This window comes from Aethalodelphis obliquidens, unplaced genomic scaffold (assembly GCF_003676395.1).
Source record: "Aethalodelphis obliquidens isolate GAN/ISIS:26980383/991018 unplaced genomic scaffold, ASM367639v1 scaffold14, whole genome shotgun sequence".
Lineage (NCBI taxonomy): Eukaryota > Metazoa > Chordata > Mammalia > Artiodactyla > Delphinidae > Aethalodelphis > Aethalodelphis obliquidens.
In genome coordinates, this window is record NW_020837958.1 from 35,340,499 (window position 1) to 35,355,697 (window position 15,199).

General features: G+C 36.1%; 1 protein-coding gene across 6 annotated transcripts in view; it reads left to right on the forward strand.

Moving 5' to 3' along the window:
- Positions 1–15,199, forward strand: part of SBF2 (SET binding factor 2) — a 459,568-nt gene that overhangs the window by 394,525 nt on the left and 49,844 nt on the right. For all 6 annotated transcript variants that reach the window (XR_003434541.1, XM_027115413.1, XM_027115415.1 and 3 more), the window contains 5 exons: positions 2,786–2,913; positions 4,293–4,468; positions 6,923–7,068; positions 9,062–9,260; positions 14,926–15,122. Coding sequence is in view for 5 of the 6 variants with exons in the window: in XM_027115413.1 (XP_026971214.1) it covers positions 2,786–2,913; positions 4,293–4,468; positions 6,923–7,068; positions 9,062–9,260; positions 14,926–15,122 (846 nt within the window). In the remaining variant the exon portion in view is untranslated. The remainder of the gene's footprint in view (positions 1–2,785; positions 2,914–4,292; positions 4,469–6,922; positions 7,069–9,061; positions 9,261–14,925; positions 15,123–15,199) is intronic.

The following is a 15,199-nucleotide window of genomic DNA, read 5'->3' on the forward strand; positions in this document are numbered from 1 at the left end:
GCCCCACCTTCTGCGTCCTGCAGTAAACTGTAAGGCTGAGGTTTTCCAGACTCATGATCCCTTTTGTGGAAGGGTGTGCTGAGCATTGCAGGGCTGTACTGCACTAACTAACTAACCCCACTTCTCTCATTCCATTTCAACTAACCCCATTCCTCTCTTAGCAGACCTCTCTTCTATTCAGCAGACCTCTCTTCTAAGAAGATACCTCTCTTCTATTCACTAAGCTCCCTCAACTTCTATTTACTACTACGCTCTACAGTCTTCTGTATTAGAAAGGAATAGCATACCTTATCAAGTCTGAATTATCTTTTTTAAATCTCTATATAAACTATTCTGGTTGATAGGAAAAGCATATAAGGTTTTAGGTAAAATTATTGGACTCCAAATCAAGCAGCTCAGGTTTAGATCACTGTTGACCAATCTTGATATCTTAAGTGAGTCCCCTAACCTCTCTGAGTTTCAATTTCCCCTTTTATAAAATTAGGGAACTGGGCTTGCTTGGTGATAATGCAGTCGCTCTCAGCCTTGCCTGCGTACATGAATTACCTGGAAAGCTTTAGAAAAAAAGGGTTTTTTTCTGGGCCTAACTCTCAAACAATTGAATTAGAATCTGTAATAGGATTCTAGGAGGGGGAACCCCCCCCCATCCAGGCATCTGTGTATTTTTGTTACATACTGAGGATTGAGAAACATTGGGATAAATGGTCACTAGAATTCTTTCCTCATCTGAAATTATTTATTCAATAGCATTTGATGAGTGTGTACTATGTGTTATGCACTTTGTTAGACAGTGGAATTCAGATTTATAAACTGTATTATCTTCAACATCTCACAGTTGTATAATCCCTTGCTTAGATAGAATCAAGATGGTTTATTGGTCATAAAGATTGCTTACCACATGAAAAGCAAAAAGCTTGTAAAATTCAATAAAGAAAATGAATCAGCAGGAATAGTTGTGCTCTTTTGAAAAAGAGTGAAAAGGAGAGCAAAATTTCTCAATCCTCTCCTGTCATGTTACTGTAAATAAATTACATTTGTATTTGTAAGCAAGTGTATTTTTAAAACTAAATATCTAGTACTTAAAGCATTTTTTTACTAAAACCTTTGTGAGCTCAGTGGCCATAAACATATATTTTGGGCATATAAATATATGAGATACTTGGTCATTTAAATTGCTCTAATTTATGTCTTTTAAAGAAATCAAAGCCATATTTAGTGTGAAAGCTTGTATTGGTCTCTTGTTTTTTCCTGACAATTTTTGGGTTAATTTCACATTTTAGGAAAATTATTTTCATCAGAGAAAAGTTTTGTATTTGCCTCTTTTATTTCTCTTTTTAAGTTAATTTAAATTTTAAAATTTCTCCTTTAATGCCACATAGAAATCTGATCATTTGACATGTGTTATATAAGTCATTTAATACATCTTAGAACTTAAATCCTGTGTATGTCTTGATTTTGTTTAGGCTCTAGGTATGAGTCTAATATAAGAGAATTTTCCAGGTTAGGAATTCAAAAGTTCAGGGACTGAGGAATTCTGATAATAATAAGTAGATTACTTAATATATGGGCTCTTAAGTCAGATGAACCTAGTTCAAATCTCACCCCCTTTGGCTTACTAGCTGAGGGGCCTTGCCCATTGCTCCTCCTTTCTGTTACTTGTACCACTGCCTGAAATGCCCACCCTTTCCCCCTCTGCAGATCCAAACCTACATTCTCTTCAACGCTCACCTTCTCTCTCACTTCTTCCAGGAATCAGTCTCTAGCCGTCTAGCGTGCAGAAGTCTTCTCCCCTTCTGAAATATTTAAAGCCGTGTTCCCTCAAACCTAGGAGCTAATTGCATGTTGTTGTATTCTGTATTCTGCATGTGACTTTCCTCCCCCATGGGGAACTGTGAGCTCTCCAAGGGAAGCTTCATGTGTGCTGCTTCTTTTCTAGATGCTCATCTTCATACCCTCAGGTAGTTGATAAATAATTATTTGTATTTTCCCTTTCTTGCTTTAATATTTAAACTCCTGAAAATCTTGGGCCTAAGCCCAATCATATATCTTCTGAAGGCACATATACATAGTATAGCACCTTTATACAGAAACAAACTTTAACAATCTTTTCTGTTTTGCTTTATTATTACATTAAATATGATAAGTGTCTTTTCAATATTTGAAGATACTTCTTTTCTTCTGTATAAAACCTACCCTTCCTATAAGATACCTTAAACCAGATGATCTTGTGTGGCACATAATAGGCTGGGGAACTAGAATGAAGCCTGGCAGGCTGGGACACTTCCTTCATTCCGGGAAAGGATTGTTTCTCAGGAATGAATTGCCATGCAACAAAACTAATGAATGCGATTCTAGAGTCGTGGCACTTTCTCTCACTGCATTCCTGGACATTGTCCTCTCCAGACACATTTCTCCGGCAGAGGCTGGTGAAATGAGCGCAGAGACTCTAAAAAAGAGCTCTAGAAAAGGGCTTCCCTGGTGGCGTAGTGGTTAAGAATCTGCCTGCCAATGCAGGGGACACGGGTTCGAGCCCTGGTCCGGGAAGATCCCACATGCCGTGGGGCAGCTAAGCCCGTGAGCCACAACTACTGAGCCCACACACCACAACTACTGAAGCCCGCGTGCCTAGAGCCTGTGCTCCGCAACAAGAGAAGCCACCACAATGAGAAGCCCGCGTGCAGCAACAAAGAGCCAATGCAGCCAAAAATAAATAAATAAATTTATTTTTAAAAAAGAAATGAGCTGTAAAGTGCTGTTGCTTAGTCTGTACCCTGTCTTCCTATAGTTGGTGAGCAGACAGTTGTGCGAAGTTTTCCCATTGCCTCCATCACCAAGGAGAAGAAGATCGCAATGCAGAACCAGCTACAACAGAACATGCAAGAAGGACTGCAGATCACATCAGCATCTTTTCAGGTATTAAGAGAGGGAGCCATTTGTCTGCTGTTTAAAAGTTTTCTACAAATGATGTCATGGCCACATTCTTTTGATCATATGGTCAGGAGTTAGAGGATGAGGAGAATTAGAGGGTCTGAGAGGGTGATCTTTGATTGAGTCAACTCTTGAATGGTATTGGATTTAATCCTCCATTTCCTGAGCCCTGCAGTCAACTCAGAGTAATAACAGTTTATCAGTTGATATTCAGTGATCTTAGAAGTTCAGACACACACAGTTGACTCTTATTCTGTGCCAAGTCATACCTTAGTTTGGGTTTGATAAAGTCTTTAGACAGAAAGCATCTCTTGGGATCTATTTCAGAAGGAAATGCCCTGTGGCTCTTCTGTGGAAAAGGTAGAGCTCTGAGAATTATAGCTAGGTCTAAGGTTCTAAGTAACCCCTGATGAAGCAAAGGTTTTTTCAGGGAGCTCTGAACGTATCAGAACTTGTGAAATTATTGATGCAAACCAGACACTTGGAAGAGTGATCTTTCCTTAGTTTTCCTTTTTTTGTAATTCTCGGTCTGCGACATTGTGCTCTTCTCACTCTTCCTGCCTTGTCTCTGACTTCTCAGATTTGCAGGGGTTCCAGTTCTTGCCTCGTTCCTTCCAGGCAAGAAGCCCTCCCTAGTACCTCCATATGCTAATTGTGTGAAATGTAAGTCTGCTGATCTCTAGGCCCAGACCTTCTCTGGTCACCTGAGGGTACTGACCTCCTAGAGATTCCTTCACTATTCCAACTGCCAAAGCACTCTAAACTAGAATGCTGCATGGGTCTACTGGCTAGGATTCTAGTCAAACTGAATTTTTTCTTCCTAGGTTTATAGTATCTCTGGGTAGGAAGAGACCTTCTTAGGCCAAATTCCCTATCTAGAACCAACATCTAATAAATGAGAAGGACATGTTTCCTACTCCAGCCACTATAAGTTAATTTCCCTATCCCATCATAGAAAAGATAGTCTTGAATTCCCTGGCTGTCCAGTGGTTAGGACTCTGCTTTCACTGCCGAGGGCCTTGGGTTCATTCCCTGATCAGGAAACTAAGATCCCACAAGTCGTGTGGCTCAACCAAAAAAAAAAAGAAAAGAAATGAAAAGAAATTGAGAAAAGATAGTGTTAAAGAAACTCAACTTCAAGATACACGATTTTCCTTGCCAACTAACCATCTATAACAAGTAAACCTTTCTGAGCCTTTTTTATTTTTGAAATTTTGAAATTTTATTGCATGATATCCAAGGTCCCTTCAACTTCGAAACTCTTGCCATTTAGTATTATTATTTTTTTGTTATTTCAGTAATTTGGGGGAAGCTATCTGGAAATCCTTAATGTTTCTGATATGTTTAATTTCTTTTGTCCCTAGTTGATTAAAGTAGCATTTGATGAAGAAGTGAGTCCAGAAGTAGTAGAGATCTTTAAGAAACAGCTGATGAAGTTTCGTTATCCTCAGTCCATTTTTACCACCTTTGCTTTTGCTGCTGGACAAACTACCCCACAAATAATTTTACCCAAGCAGAAGGAAAAGAACACTTCCTTTCGGTAAGAAGACAGGTTTCTTCATTTCAGCCCTCCCATAGTTGACTGTCAGGCGAAGTGACCTATCTTTTGGGTCAATATGTGACTGTTCTTTTTGTTTGCTGTTTTGTCACACCCATTTTGTCACACCACAACCAAGCTCAGGAGTTATGGAATAGCAGCATCAATATATGTAACAATCATGTCCATTGCTCATGATGCATTTTTAGAATGTGAAATTCTGTTTTCCCTTTTTCCTGTACTGATCACTTTCTAACTTCAGTTTTCATTAATATCCAGGCCTAGTAGACAGTTTTGCTCTGGTCTAGAGATGAGAATGTTTATTTTTTCTTTTTTTGTAACTTTTTATTTAGATATAATTTCAAATTTATAGAAAAGTTACAACATAGTACAAAGGATTCCTGTATACCCTTTACCCAGATTCACCAGTTGTTTTATTCCATTTTCTTTATCATTTTCTCTCTCATATATATATTTTTTCTAAACCATTTGCGTTACATATATAATGCCCCTTTATCCTTAAATATATCAATATACATTTCCTAAGAACAAAGACATTATCTTATATAACCACAGTACAGTAATCACAGCCAGGAAATTTAATTGTCATAAAACTTTTACCTAACCCAGATTCCATATTCAAATTTTGCTTATGAGCCTTTACAGCTACTTTTTTTTCTGTCTGGTACAGGATCCAATCCAGGATCAGGCATTGCATTTACTTGTCATATTTCTTTAGTAAGAATACTTATTTTCTGATGAAAATGTTGAGGAATTCATGTTGAAACTTTTAAATTTCAGTGATTACAAAATAACAATTGCTTTAAAATTCTCTTCAGTTAGTGATAAAATATAAGGCTTAACATTTCAGTCCATTCATCATCAAACACCTGGAATTTGGACATCTGCTAGTACAAATTACATATTAGGGAGTACTCTGCAGATTTTGGAGAAAAGGCCTTCTTTTTGCCTGAAAGTGGGGTAGGTTGGGGATTATAGGTGATTTGAGTCATTTCTAAACTGCATAGCTAGCCACTTGTACCGTTGTTACCTGGTGAGCAAAAGAGACCACGCATAGCCAGATATGAGATGCTGAAGAAGTATGAGCAGCTTTCTAGGCAATTACAATGGTGAGCTAAGCATCTTATCTTAGCACTGTGGGGTCACAGGGGAGCCTATGATATTCATTATCTCAGCCCTCTATGGAAGAAACAAAGTTTTGTATGGTGTTTTATGTTTAGAAACTGTCAGGGTGGGGTTGGTTATATATATCTATAAAATCAAGCTGATTCTGTCAAGCTACAACAGAGATATAGCAATTTTAAATTGTTAAATATCTTAGAATTGTCTTGCATATATAAGACAAAAGATATAGCTCTAGCTGGAAAAAATTCAAAAATCCCATTAAGTTTAAGTTACACCTGAAGTGATTCACAATAGGCTTAATTTAGGAAGTACCAGTATTCTGTGATTTCTAACAACTATGTAAAACATGCTCATAACCCTCAGATTTACACTTCAGATCACTAAAGACAAGGACTGGCAAAACTATTTGACAACAAAAGAATCCTTACCACCTTTCATCGAATAACAAGAAAACACAAAAAGAGTTCTGTTCTTTGCAATAAAGAAGAACATAATCAAAAACAATCTTACTTGAAACCTTCATCTCAATATGATTATTCAGGAAATAGGTTCTTTGTTTAATTCTTTGAATTGTAGATATCTATACCCAGAATTTCTATCAGCAAGAAAAAGTAAACCATTTAAATAAATAAAGTACTTTTAGGTCCAAATGACTTAAATCCTAGTTTCTCTTTAATTAAAGCTGACTCTCAAAAGGATACTCAAATTTCTGGTTTCTTATTTTTTCTCCTCTCAAAGAGGGGAATGATTTTACTCTTTTCTGTATCTCAGAAGGCTTCTAGTGTCAGAAGGCAGGACACCACACATACACATTTAAAACACTTAAGAAATAAGTAAAGGTGTTGCCAGTTATAATTGTCAAGATCTTAAAGAAAAACTTATGAGTTAGTAGAGAGTTTGAATCAGCAGAGAAGGAGGCAGGCTGGCTTTCCATGGAGGAGGACTTCCGCAAGCATAGTCTATGGGAACTGGTGGGGGGAGTGGCATGGATAACCAGAGTAGGTTAGGGGCATGCTTGACCAAAAAGCCAAACTGAGGAGTTTAGATGGGGAATGATAAGTAGTTTGTGTCCCACTCTAGGTTCTTGCACTTTTTGCCTAAAACAGTGTCCTGATGACAGCAGTGTTTTATGGGAAATTAGTCTGCTGACATATAAAAAGTGATCTAAAGAAAGAGAGGCTTAATGAAGGTCTGGACAATGCTAGTGGCTGTGGGAATAGAGAAGAAACAAGTTGAGCAACGTAGGTATCAAAAAATATAAGTGGCATCTTCATATTAAATTGACATTCTCTTTGGTTTTGTGACTTGTAGCACCTTCTCAAAAACAATTGTGAAAGGTGCCAAAAGGGCAGGAAAAATGACGATTGGGCGGCAGTATTTATTGAAGAGGAGGACAGGGACAATTGTGGAAGAGAGAGTGAACCGTCCTGGATGGAATGAAGAGGATGACATATCTGGTATGTGAGAACTTGTTTTTCCTTCATGAATGAACTTTGTATCTTTCTTCTTATATGAGTAAGAACAAGAGACTAAGACATAGTTGCACTTAAACCTGACTCTGAAAAACCTAGATCTATCTAATAAGATGAGAGGCACTTACCAGCTTCTCAGAACTGGAAAAAAAAAATTTTTATTTTCCCAATATTCCATTGTTCAGATAAGATTTTGTTAAGTTATATTCCTCCTCTACCAAATCCATAGAGCTGATTGGCCACTGTTATGTGGGTCTCATTAAAGGGAAAAAGAAAGAAACCCCACTACATAGAAAATTTAGGTATAAAGTAGTCCCCCATACGTTATTGTTATGGAATAAGAATAAGGAAATAAGGGCATTAAATATTCAAAGTTGAAGATTTGAGGTTTTGGTAAGAACATTGTGGGTGCTCTTAATCAAAATGGGGGCCTAAGATGAAGGCATTCTTAGATGATAAGAAAAAAGTGCCTGCTAAATATTTAAAAGAGCAGAATCTGGGAAGCGGAGATAACTCTCCGTCAGGAAAATAAAGGCAGAAAACTAGCAGCAAAAGTTATTCCTTAACCTAGTGTGAAGTATGCTTATGGAATTAACACTAGAGAGAATCTGGTCTAATAGAGAGGATGCCATTGTACCCTTTTCTTTCTCAGGCTCTTAGACTCAATCAGTGATTATACAACTGCTACTTTTACTCCTACTAATAACAACAAGAACATTTTAAAGATAGAAACCTCACCTTTAGAGAGCTCACTAGCTAAAGGTCTCCATTTCAGTATGTGTGTCTACGGGCTTGCCTCTGGGGGCAGTGAAAAGACCATTTATTGGAACCCTGGCTTCTCACAGTCACATGGAAAGCCATACAAAAACTACTGCTACCCATCACTATTGACTCCTAATTCAAAGATTTTATGATTTCACAGAACAAAAACTTATTCTATGATAGTTATTCCACCAAAAGACCAAATTATATAATGCTCTTTGCTCCTCTGAAGAGGCCAACACAAATAAAACTGATACCTAATGATATATTTGCATTGTGAAGTTCACAAACTAAAGCACAAAGTCTTATAGAGATAAGCTGGGGTTTTTTTTTTCCTTTTAATGGAAGAGAGCCATATCATTCCCTTTGACTTTAGAACTTTGAGTACATTTCCAAAAACTTTGAAAGCTTAATTTGACTTCTCTCACTTTAAAAATAAACAGGGAAGTAAGTAAAGATAGTCTTTAACATGGAAAATTTTTTTTTTTTTAGTTAGAACATGCAGTACCAATTAGGAATGTTGTTTTTTTAAAAATCCTCCCTAAAATACTTCATTATTGGGAATTCTTCCAACATCTAAAATCTTAAAGGATTCTGTAACCTGCGATTGCAAAATTGTGAGGGAGTTTCCCATATATACCACATCCTCTGACAAAATATAACTTCTACCAAATACAACTCCTTCATACCTAAGAAAGGTCATTTCCCACTAGTGAACTTCTGCTTAATCTAAAAATTTCTAATAAAAATTTATGCTGTTTGAAGTTAACTGAAACCTGGAATGATGAGTTTGTGTAGTGATCATGTTAGAGATCAGTTTTACTGACAGGTTAGTCTCTCACAAAGTATGAATGTTTATTCTATAGAGTCCTAAACAGAAATCACTACAGGTGGACATTAATAAGCAAGCCTGACTGAAACAGAAAAATATGGGTAATGAATTCAAAATTAGATTGTTTTTAGAAATTTTGAGTTAATTTCCCTGACACTTTGAGTTAGTTGAGCTCCTGATGTTTTATTTCCTGACTATTACAGTTTTAATTTATGTTTAAGCATAATGATTCCTCAGAGAAGTTACATGATTTAATTTTGGTATACATAGCACCTCTAGCCCTAATATAAACCTCTCTTGGTTAAGTATCCTCTTCAGAAGGAAGTTTTTAATCCTCTACTTTGAGCTATATCCTTTCTTCAAAACCTGTTTCTGCCATCACAGTTTCAGATGATAGTGAACTCCCCACAAGTACCACCCTGAAGGCTTCGGAGAAATCTACAATGGAACAGTTAGTGGAAAAAGCTTGTTTCAGAGACTATCAGCGTTTAGGTTTGGGAACCATAAGTAGCAGCTCTTCTCGCTCAAAACCAGAGTACTTTCGAATCACTGCCTCCAACAGGATGTATTCACTCTGCCGGAGGTAAGTCTGTTGGTGGTGTCCAAAAAGAGACCTTTCCTTCCTTCCATTTGCATCTTGAATGGGCTATTTGCATCCATAGACAGAGAGAAAGAGAGATGCTAGAAAACAGGAGCAAGGTGTCCAGGGGTATGTGTGTTTAAGGGACACTTTTTATGCAGCATGTGCAAGCATCTCACTGACATTCTCAGAAGTAGTTATATCACTGAACAGTGCCTATATTAGATCAGAAAGTGAATGGTAAAAGTTTTTGTCCGCTTTATGAATTTCCCATATTTGTCTTTCTCTTCCCATTTGCCTCTCTTCTAACATGTCTGAGATAACTTGAGTAAGAATAGAATTTGCCCAGGCAGAGAGGAGAGATGAAAATCTGCTATAGGTCAGGGGTCTGCAAACTTTTTCTTTAAAGGGCCAAATAGTACATACATATTTTCAGTTTTGCAGGGTATATGTTCTCTCATTGCAACTACTCAACTCTGCCACTGAAGCAGCCATAGACGGCACATAAATAAATGGGCAAGGCCAGTTTTGGCCCACAGGCTGTAATTTGCTAACCCAAGTGTAGGTAGGGTTTCCTTATGCTGTCTAATTAGAATTTTTTCAGGAGATATTACTTAAAGAATGTAAATGAACACATGTTCTTTTTTCTGTTCTTTTGTCTATTGCTGTTTTATATATCTGTTAAGCCCTATTCCATGCTTTATATCTTTTAAAACTACATTTCTACCATCCACAAGTTTAATCATTTTCATTTCCAGGTAAATTCTATTCTTTGCATTTATAAATTACTGGTTTGATTAAATACAATAATGCTGTGAAAGTACTTTGTAAGTTGTAAGCCTTGTACATGTCTTAGAAAGTTGTCTTAATGTTACTATTAGTTTGAATCCTACTGTTCTCAAAGAACTATAGATATCTCATTTTAAATGACAATTTAAATGTACAAATACCAATGTGAAACTTGAGAAACAGATTGGGAGTATAGTGTGAGATTTGGGACAGATAAAATTTTTGCATTAAGTACTGAAAGGCTGTGATTTTGTTGAGTATGCAGTAATTTTCCTGATACTCTATCGTTCTAACTATATTCTCTTTGTATATAAGTGTAAGCGAAGGTGTAAGGTGTGATGTCCTACTATTTGAGAAGCTTGCTATCAAAATCATACCTGACAGTGAGAAAACAGACATTATTTATCATTTCAATCTGTCAGAAACAAAATAAAATCTTAACAGACCACTTATTAGAACACTTATTATAAAGAACTTATGGTGATATTAAATAACATAAATCCCTCAAACTATTAGAAGGAAGGAAATGGAATAATAAAAAATAATCCAAAAGAAGGCAAGAAAGGAGAGAAAAGGAAGTATGGAACAGATGGGACAAATAGAAAGCAAAGAGTAAGATGGTAAATTTAAATTCAAATATATCAGTAATTATGTTACTTATAAATTGATAAATGCTCCAATTAAAAGAAAAAGATAATCAGAATTTTTTTAAGCTTTATGCTGCTTTTAAGGGCTTTATCTAATGTACAAGATTACAAAAAGGTTGAAAGTGAACAGAAAGAATACACCATGCAAAACTACCTTTAAAAAAACCTATTGTCACTATATAAATATTAAAGTAGATTTTTAAAGTAAAATTTTACTAGCAATAAAAAAGGATGGTTCGTAATGACAAAAGTTTCATTTCATGCAGAATTTATCATAAACAAGTATAGTTTATTACAAAAATACAGAACTGGCTTGACAATTGAAAATTAATCGGCATAGTTCACCACATTAAAAGAATTACGAAGTGTTTTAAGTTCATTGTATACAGAAAAGCATTTTATAAAGTGTAATATATATTTATGATTTTTTACAGAAGAACCCTAAGCAAATTGGAAATACAGGGGAAGCTCCTTAATCTCCTAAGTGTCTAAAAAAATCCTATAGCAAAAATTACTTAATGGTAAACTATTGAAAACTTGTACTCTGAGATCAGGAAAAGAATGCCCACTATCACCACTTCCAGTCAGTGTTGTACTAGAGGTCTTAGGAAGTACAAAAAGACTAGAAAAATAGATAATAAAAGTCAGAAAGGTTGAAAAGAAAGAAATAAAACTGTATTATTCACAGATGATCTGTTATACACATAGAAAATCTGAAGGAATCAACAGATAAACTTGTTATATTAATAAGTGAATTTAATAAGGTCATTATACAAAAATTAGTCATATGTGTACCAAAAACAAATAATTAAAATATGAAATTTTAAATGATGTTATTTTAGTACTACTGATACTACTTAAAGTCACACTAAAAAACATTAAGTACTTAGGAATAAATCTAATACAAGATGAGTAAGACCTCTACATGGAACAGTCAAAACAATATTAAGGATCATTAAAGATACAAATAAATAGATATTTAATGTTCTTGGACTAGAATATTCAATATTCTAAAACTGTGATTTCTCCAGACATTGATCTATAGATTCAATGCAGTCCCAATCAAAATCCCAGAAAAATGTTTACAGAAATTGAAAAGATGATTCTAAGAGTTACACTAAAATGCAAAAGGCTAGAGGTAGTCAGGATAGTCTTATAGAATAACACTGCAGGATATCAAGACTTCTTATAAAGCTACAGTAATTAAGGCAGTATGAGAGGTACACAGGAATAGACAAACAGACCACTAGAGCAAAAGAGGGAATATAGAAATATCTCAACATATAAGAACACTGGGTTTAAGATAAAGATAGCACTTAAGAGCAGTGGATAAAAGATGTTTTTTTCAATATATGGTGCTGGATATCCATACAAGAAAAAAATTAATTTTGACCTCTACCTTACACTGCATAGACAAAAATCAATTCCCATTGATCTGTAGATCTACCCGTAAAAGGTTAAAATAATTAAAAGCTTCCAGAAGACAGGAGAATATCTTCATGACCTTGAAGTAGGGAAAGATTTAAGACAAGAAAAAAACTATCCAGAAAGTAAAAAATTGATAAATTAAGAAGTCTTATATATCAGAAGACATCATTAAGAGAGTAAAAAGGCAATAACTAATGGCAGAGGATATCCTCTTTTGTGAGGATATCCTGGTGGGCAATAAATATCTGAAAAGATGCTTGTATGGCTGTTAGCATAACTGATGCCATCTTGGGCCCTTACGGTTTCTCCTGTCTTTCGCTGACCCTACCAAGCACTGTACTATGCAGTGAATCACTTCTCTGTCATCAAGAGCTTTGTAGTTAATAGATATTGTTTAATTATCATTAGGACCAGGTAGCCTCTATGCTCTGTTAGTCCCCAAACAATGATGAAAACCTTCCCATAAGTATTCCCAGTACCCATGAGACTAGTTACCTATTCATATCTCTTGAGAATGCACATCCTGTTTCAAGCACCTACCCCCATACCCTAGGTTAACTATAAAATTGTCCCAGTGGCCCCTCAGTGGCTTGGAGTGCAGTTGAGAATGTTTCCTCATCATTATTCACCCGATCTAGATCCCACCCTATGAGTTAGTTACCCTGTAATAAACTGATCCATTAATTATATGGAGCTGCCTGTCTGATTTTTTAGTCTCAAGATGCCTTCTCAGTTTGGTGGGTACTTTTGGTTCCCTCCATCCTCCAACAATGCTCAACCTATTAGTCTTCAGATAAATACAAATTAAAGTCCCAGTGAGACTGCTTTATACCTGCAAAAATGGCTAAAAGTTAAAAGACCAGCAATACAAAATGCTAGTAAAAATGTTGAGCAAGTAGAACTCTTTATTGCTGGTGTGACTGTAAATTGGTTAAACAGCTTTAGAAAGCTGTCTGGCAGCATCTACTAAACTTCTAGACATGTATTGAACAGTGCACAATCTGTCATGTATCTGTTGGAAATTCTACTCCATCTAGGAATGCATATGTTCTCCCAAAAGACAACTGCAAGAATGTTCATGGCAACGTGTTTCTTACATAGTCAAAAACTAGAAACTACTCAAAATCAACAATAGAAGAATAGATAAATAGTATAGTCACATAGTGGGCTACTATATAGCAATGAAAATGAACAGACTACAGTTATATGCAAAGGCTTGGATGGGTCTCATAAACATACTGTTGATCAAAAGAAGCCAGACACAAAAAAATAAATTCTGTTCGTTCCTTTTTTATTCAAAAAAACAGGCAAAACTCATCCATGTTGTTAGCAGTCAAGGATAGTGATAATCTTTGAGGAGGAAGAGGGAGAAATAGTGATTGGGAGGTGACACAGGGGATGCTGGTTATGGTCCATTTCTTGACCTAGGTGCTAGTGATATGGATTTCTAAAAAGAAATAGAGGGCCCTAAATAATGGAACTGCTTTTCAAGTCTTCTTGAATGATTATGTCTGTAGCTAGGTCTCTTTATCAGTTTGTGGTATTAGAAGAATACAGCCTGTAACTTCCTGAAGCATGGAAGTACTAGGTTTTCAGAATACTTCCAAGGTATCTCTGGTTAAGTATTAATGTCACTGATTTGTGCACAGAAAACGGCTAACATGTTAAATTTCATGTTAGGTATATTTTACCACAATAAAAAAAGTCACAAAAAAAGACATGGATTAGAGGTTAGGAGGTTATTAATATGAAATCTCTTTGGTCTAATATTTCTAAATAAACTAAAGGAAAGAAATGCTCTGAAAGCTGCCTGTCTTCTAGTACTTAGTAATCTTTAAAAACAAGGTCTCTTGCCTGTTTTTCATTTTCCCAGCATCATATCCTGTAACTTTACGAGCTAATCTTTTTTTTTAATTATCAACATGTAGTGTTAATAAAATATTTAAATGTACTTGACATTTGAACGAATTGTTTTCATACCAAAGATCATTTGGTTTTGATTTTTAATCCTTTCACCATCTCTGGCAGTCTAAATATTAGTGTACTCTATTCTCTGTTGTCATTTCAGCAATCCAATGAGTTGACAGTTTGATTTGTCATTCTCATAAAGTTGACACTAATACATTAATCTTGGGACTTCCCTGGTGGCGCAGTGGTTAAGAATCCGCCTGCCAGTGCAGGAGACACGGGTTCGATCCCTGGTCCGGGAAGATCCCACATGCCGCAGATCATCTAAGCCCATGAGCCACCACTACTGAAGCCTGTGCATCTAGAGTCCATGCTCTGCAACAAGAGAAGCCACTGCAATGAGAAGCCCGCACACAGCAACGAAGACCCAACATAGCCATAAATAAATTAATTAATTTTTAAAAATACATTAATCTTGCAATCTTTATTTCAAGTCATGTATAAGGCAAGGGAAATCATGTTTAACAGAAGCCTTTTTAATAATTCTTTGTAACGTTTTCATTTTCTAAGCTTGTTCCTTAGCAAAAGGCTGCAGTATCACTGAAGTAGGCTTATTAAAAATAATAATAATAATACAGATTAGTGGATGAGTTAGCTGTCTTCACCATCTAGGCCTTTTCTTCTCAAACCCTAAAGAACTGAGTTAAAACTTAGTTTCATGTTTGAAATATGTGTCTTACCACTCCACCAATATGTTTGAGTCTTAGAAAATTACTATGATATTATGATATTCATGTTCTTATATTCTCTTTCTCTCCATTTCTTTTTTCTTCTCGTCTCCCCACCCCTCCTCGCCCATCCAAATTATTCTCTTTCTCCCTTCCATGTCCCTAAAGCTATCCTGGCCTTTTAGTTGTACCTCAAGCTGTACAGGACAGTAGTTTACCAAGAGTAGCCCGCTGCTATCGACACAATCGCCTGCCTGTTGTATGTTGGAAGAACTCAAGAAGCAGTACCCTTCTTCTGCGATCTGGAGGATTCCATGGGAAGGGAGTAGTTGGCCTTTTTAAATCTCAGAACTCCCCTCAGGCAGGTAAGCAGCTCTCTTACAGCAGTATTCTGATCCTTCCACTTCAGAGTATTCCAAAAAATGAAGGAAGTAAAATCTGG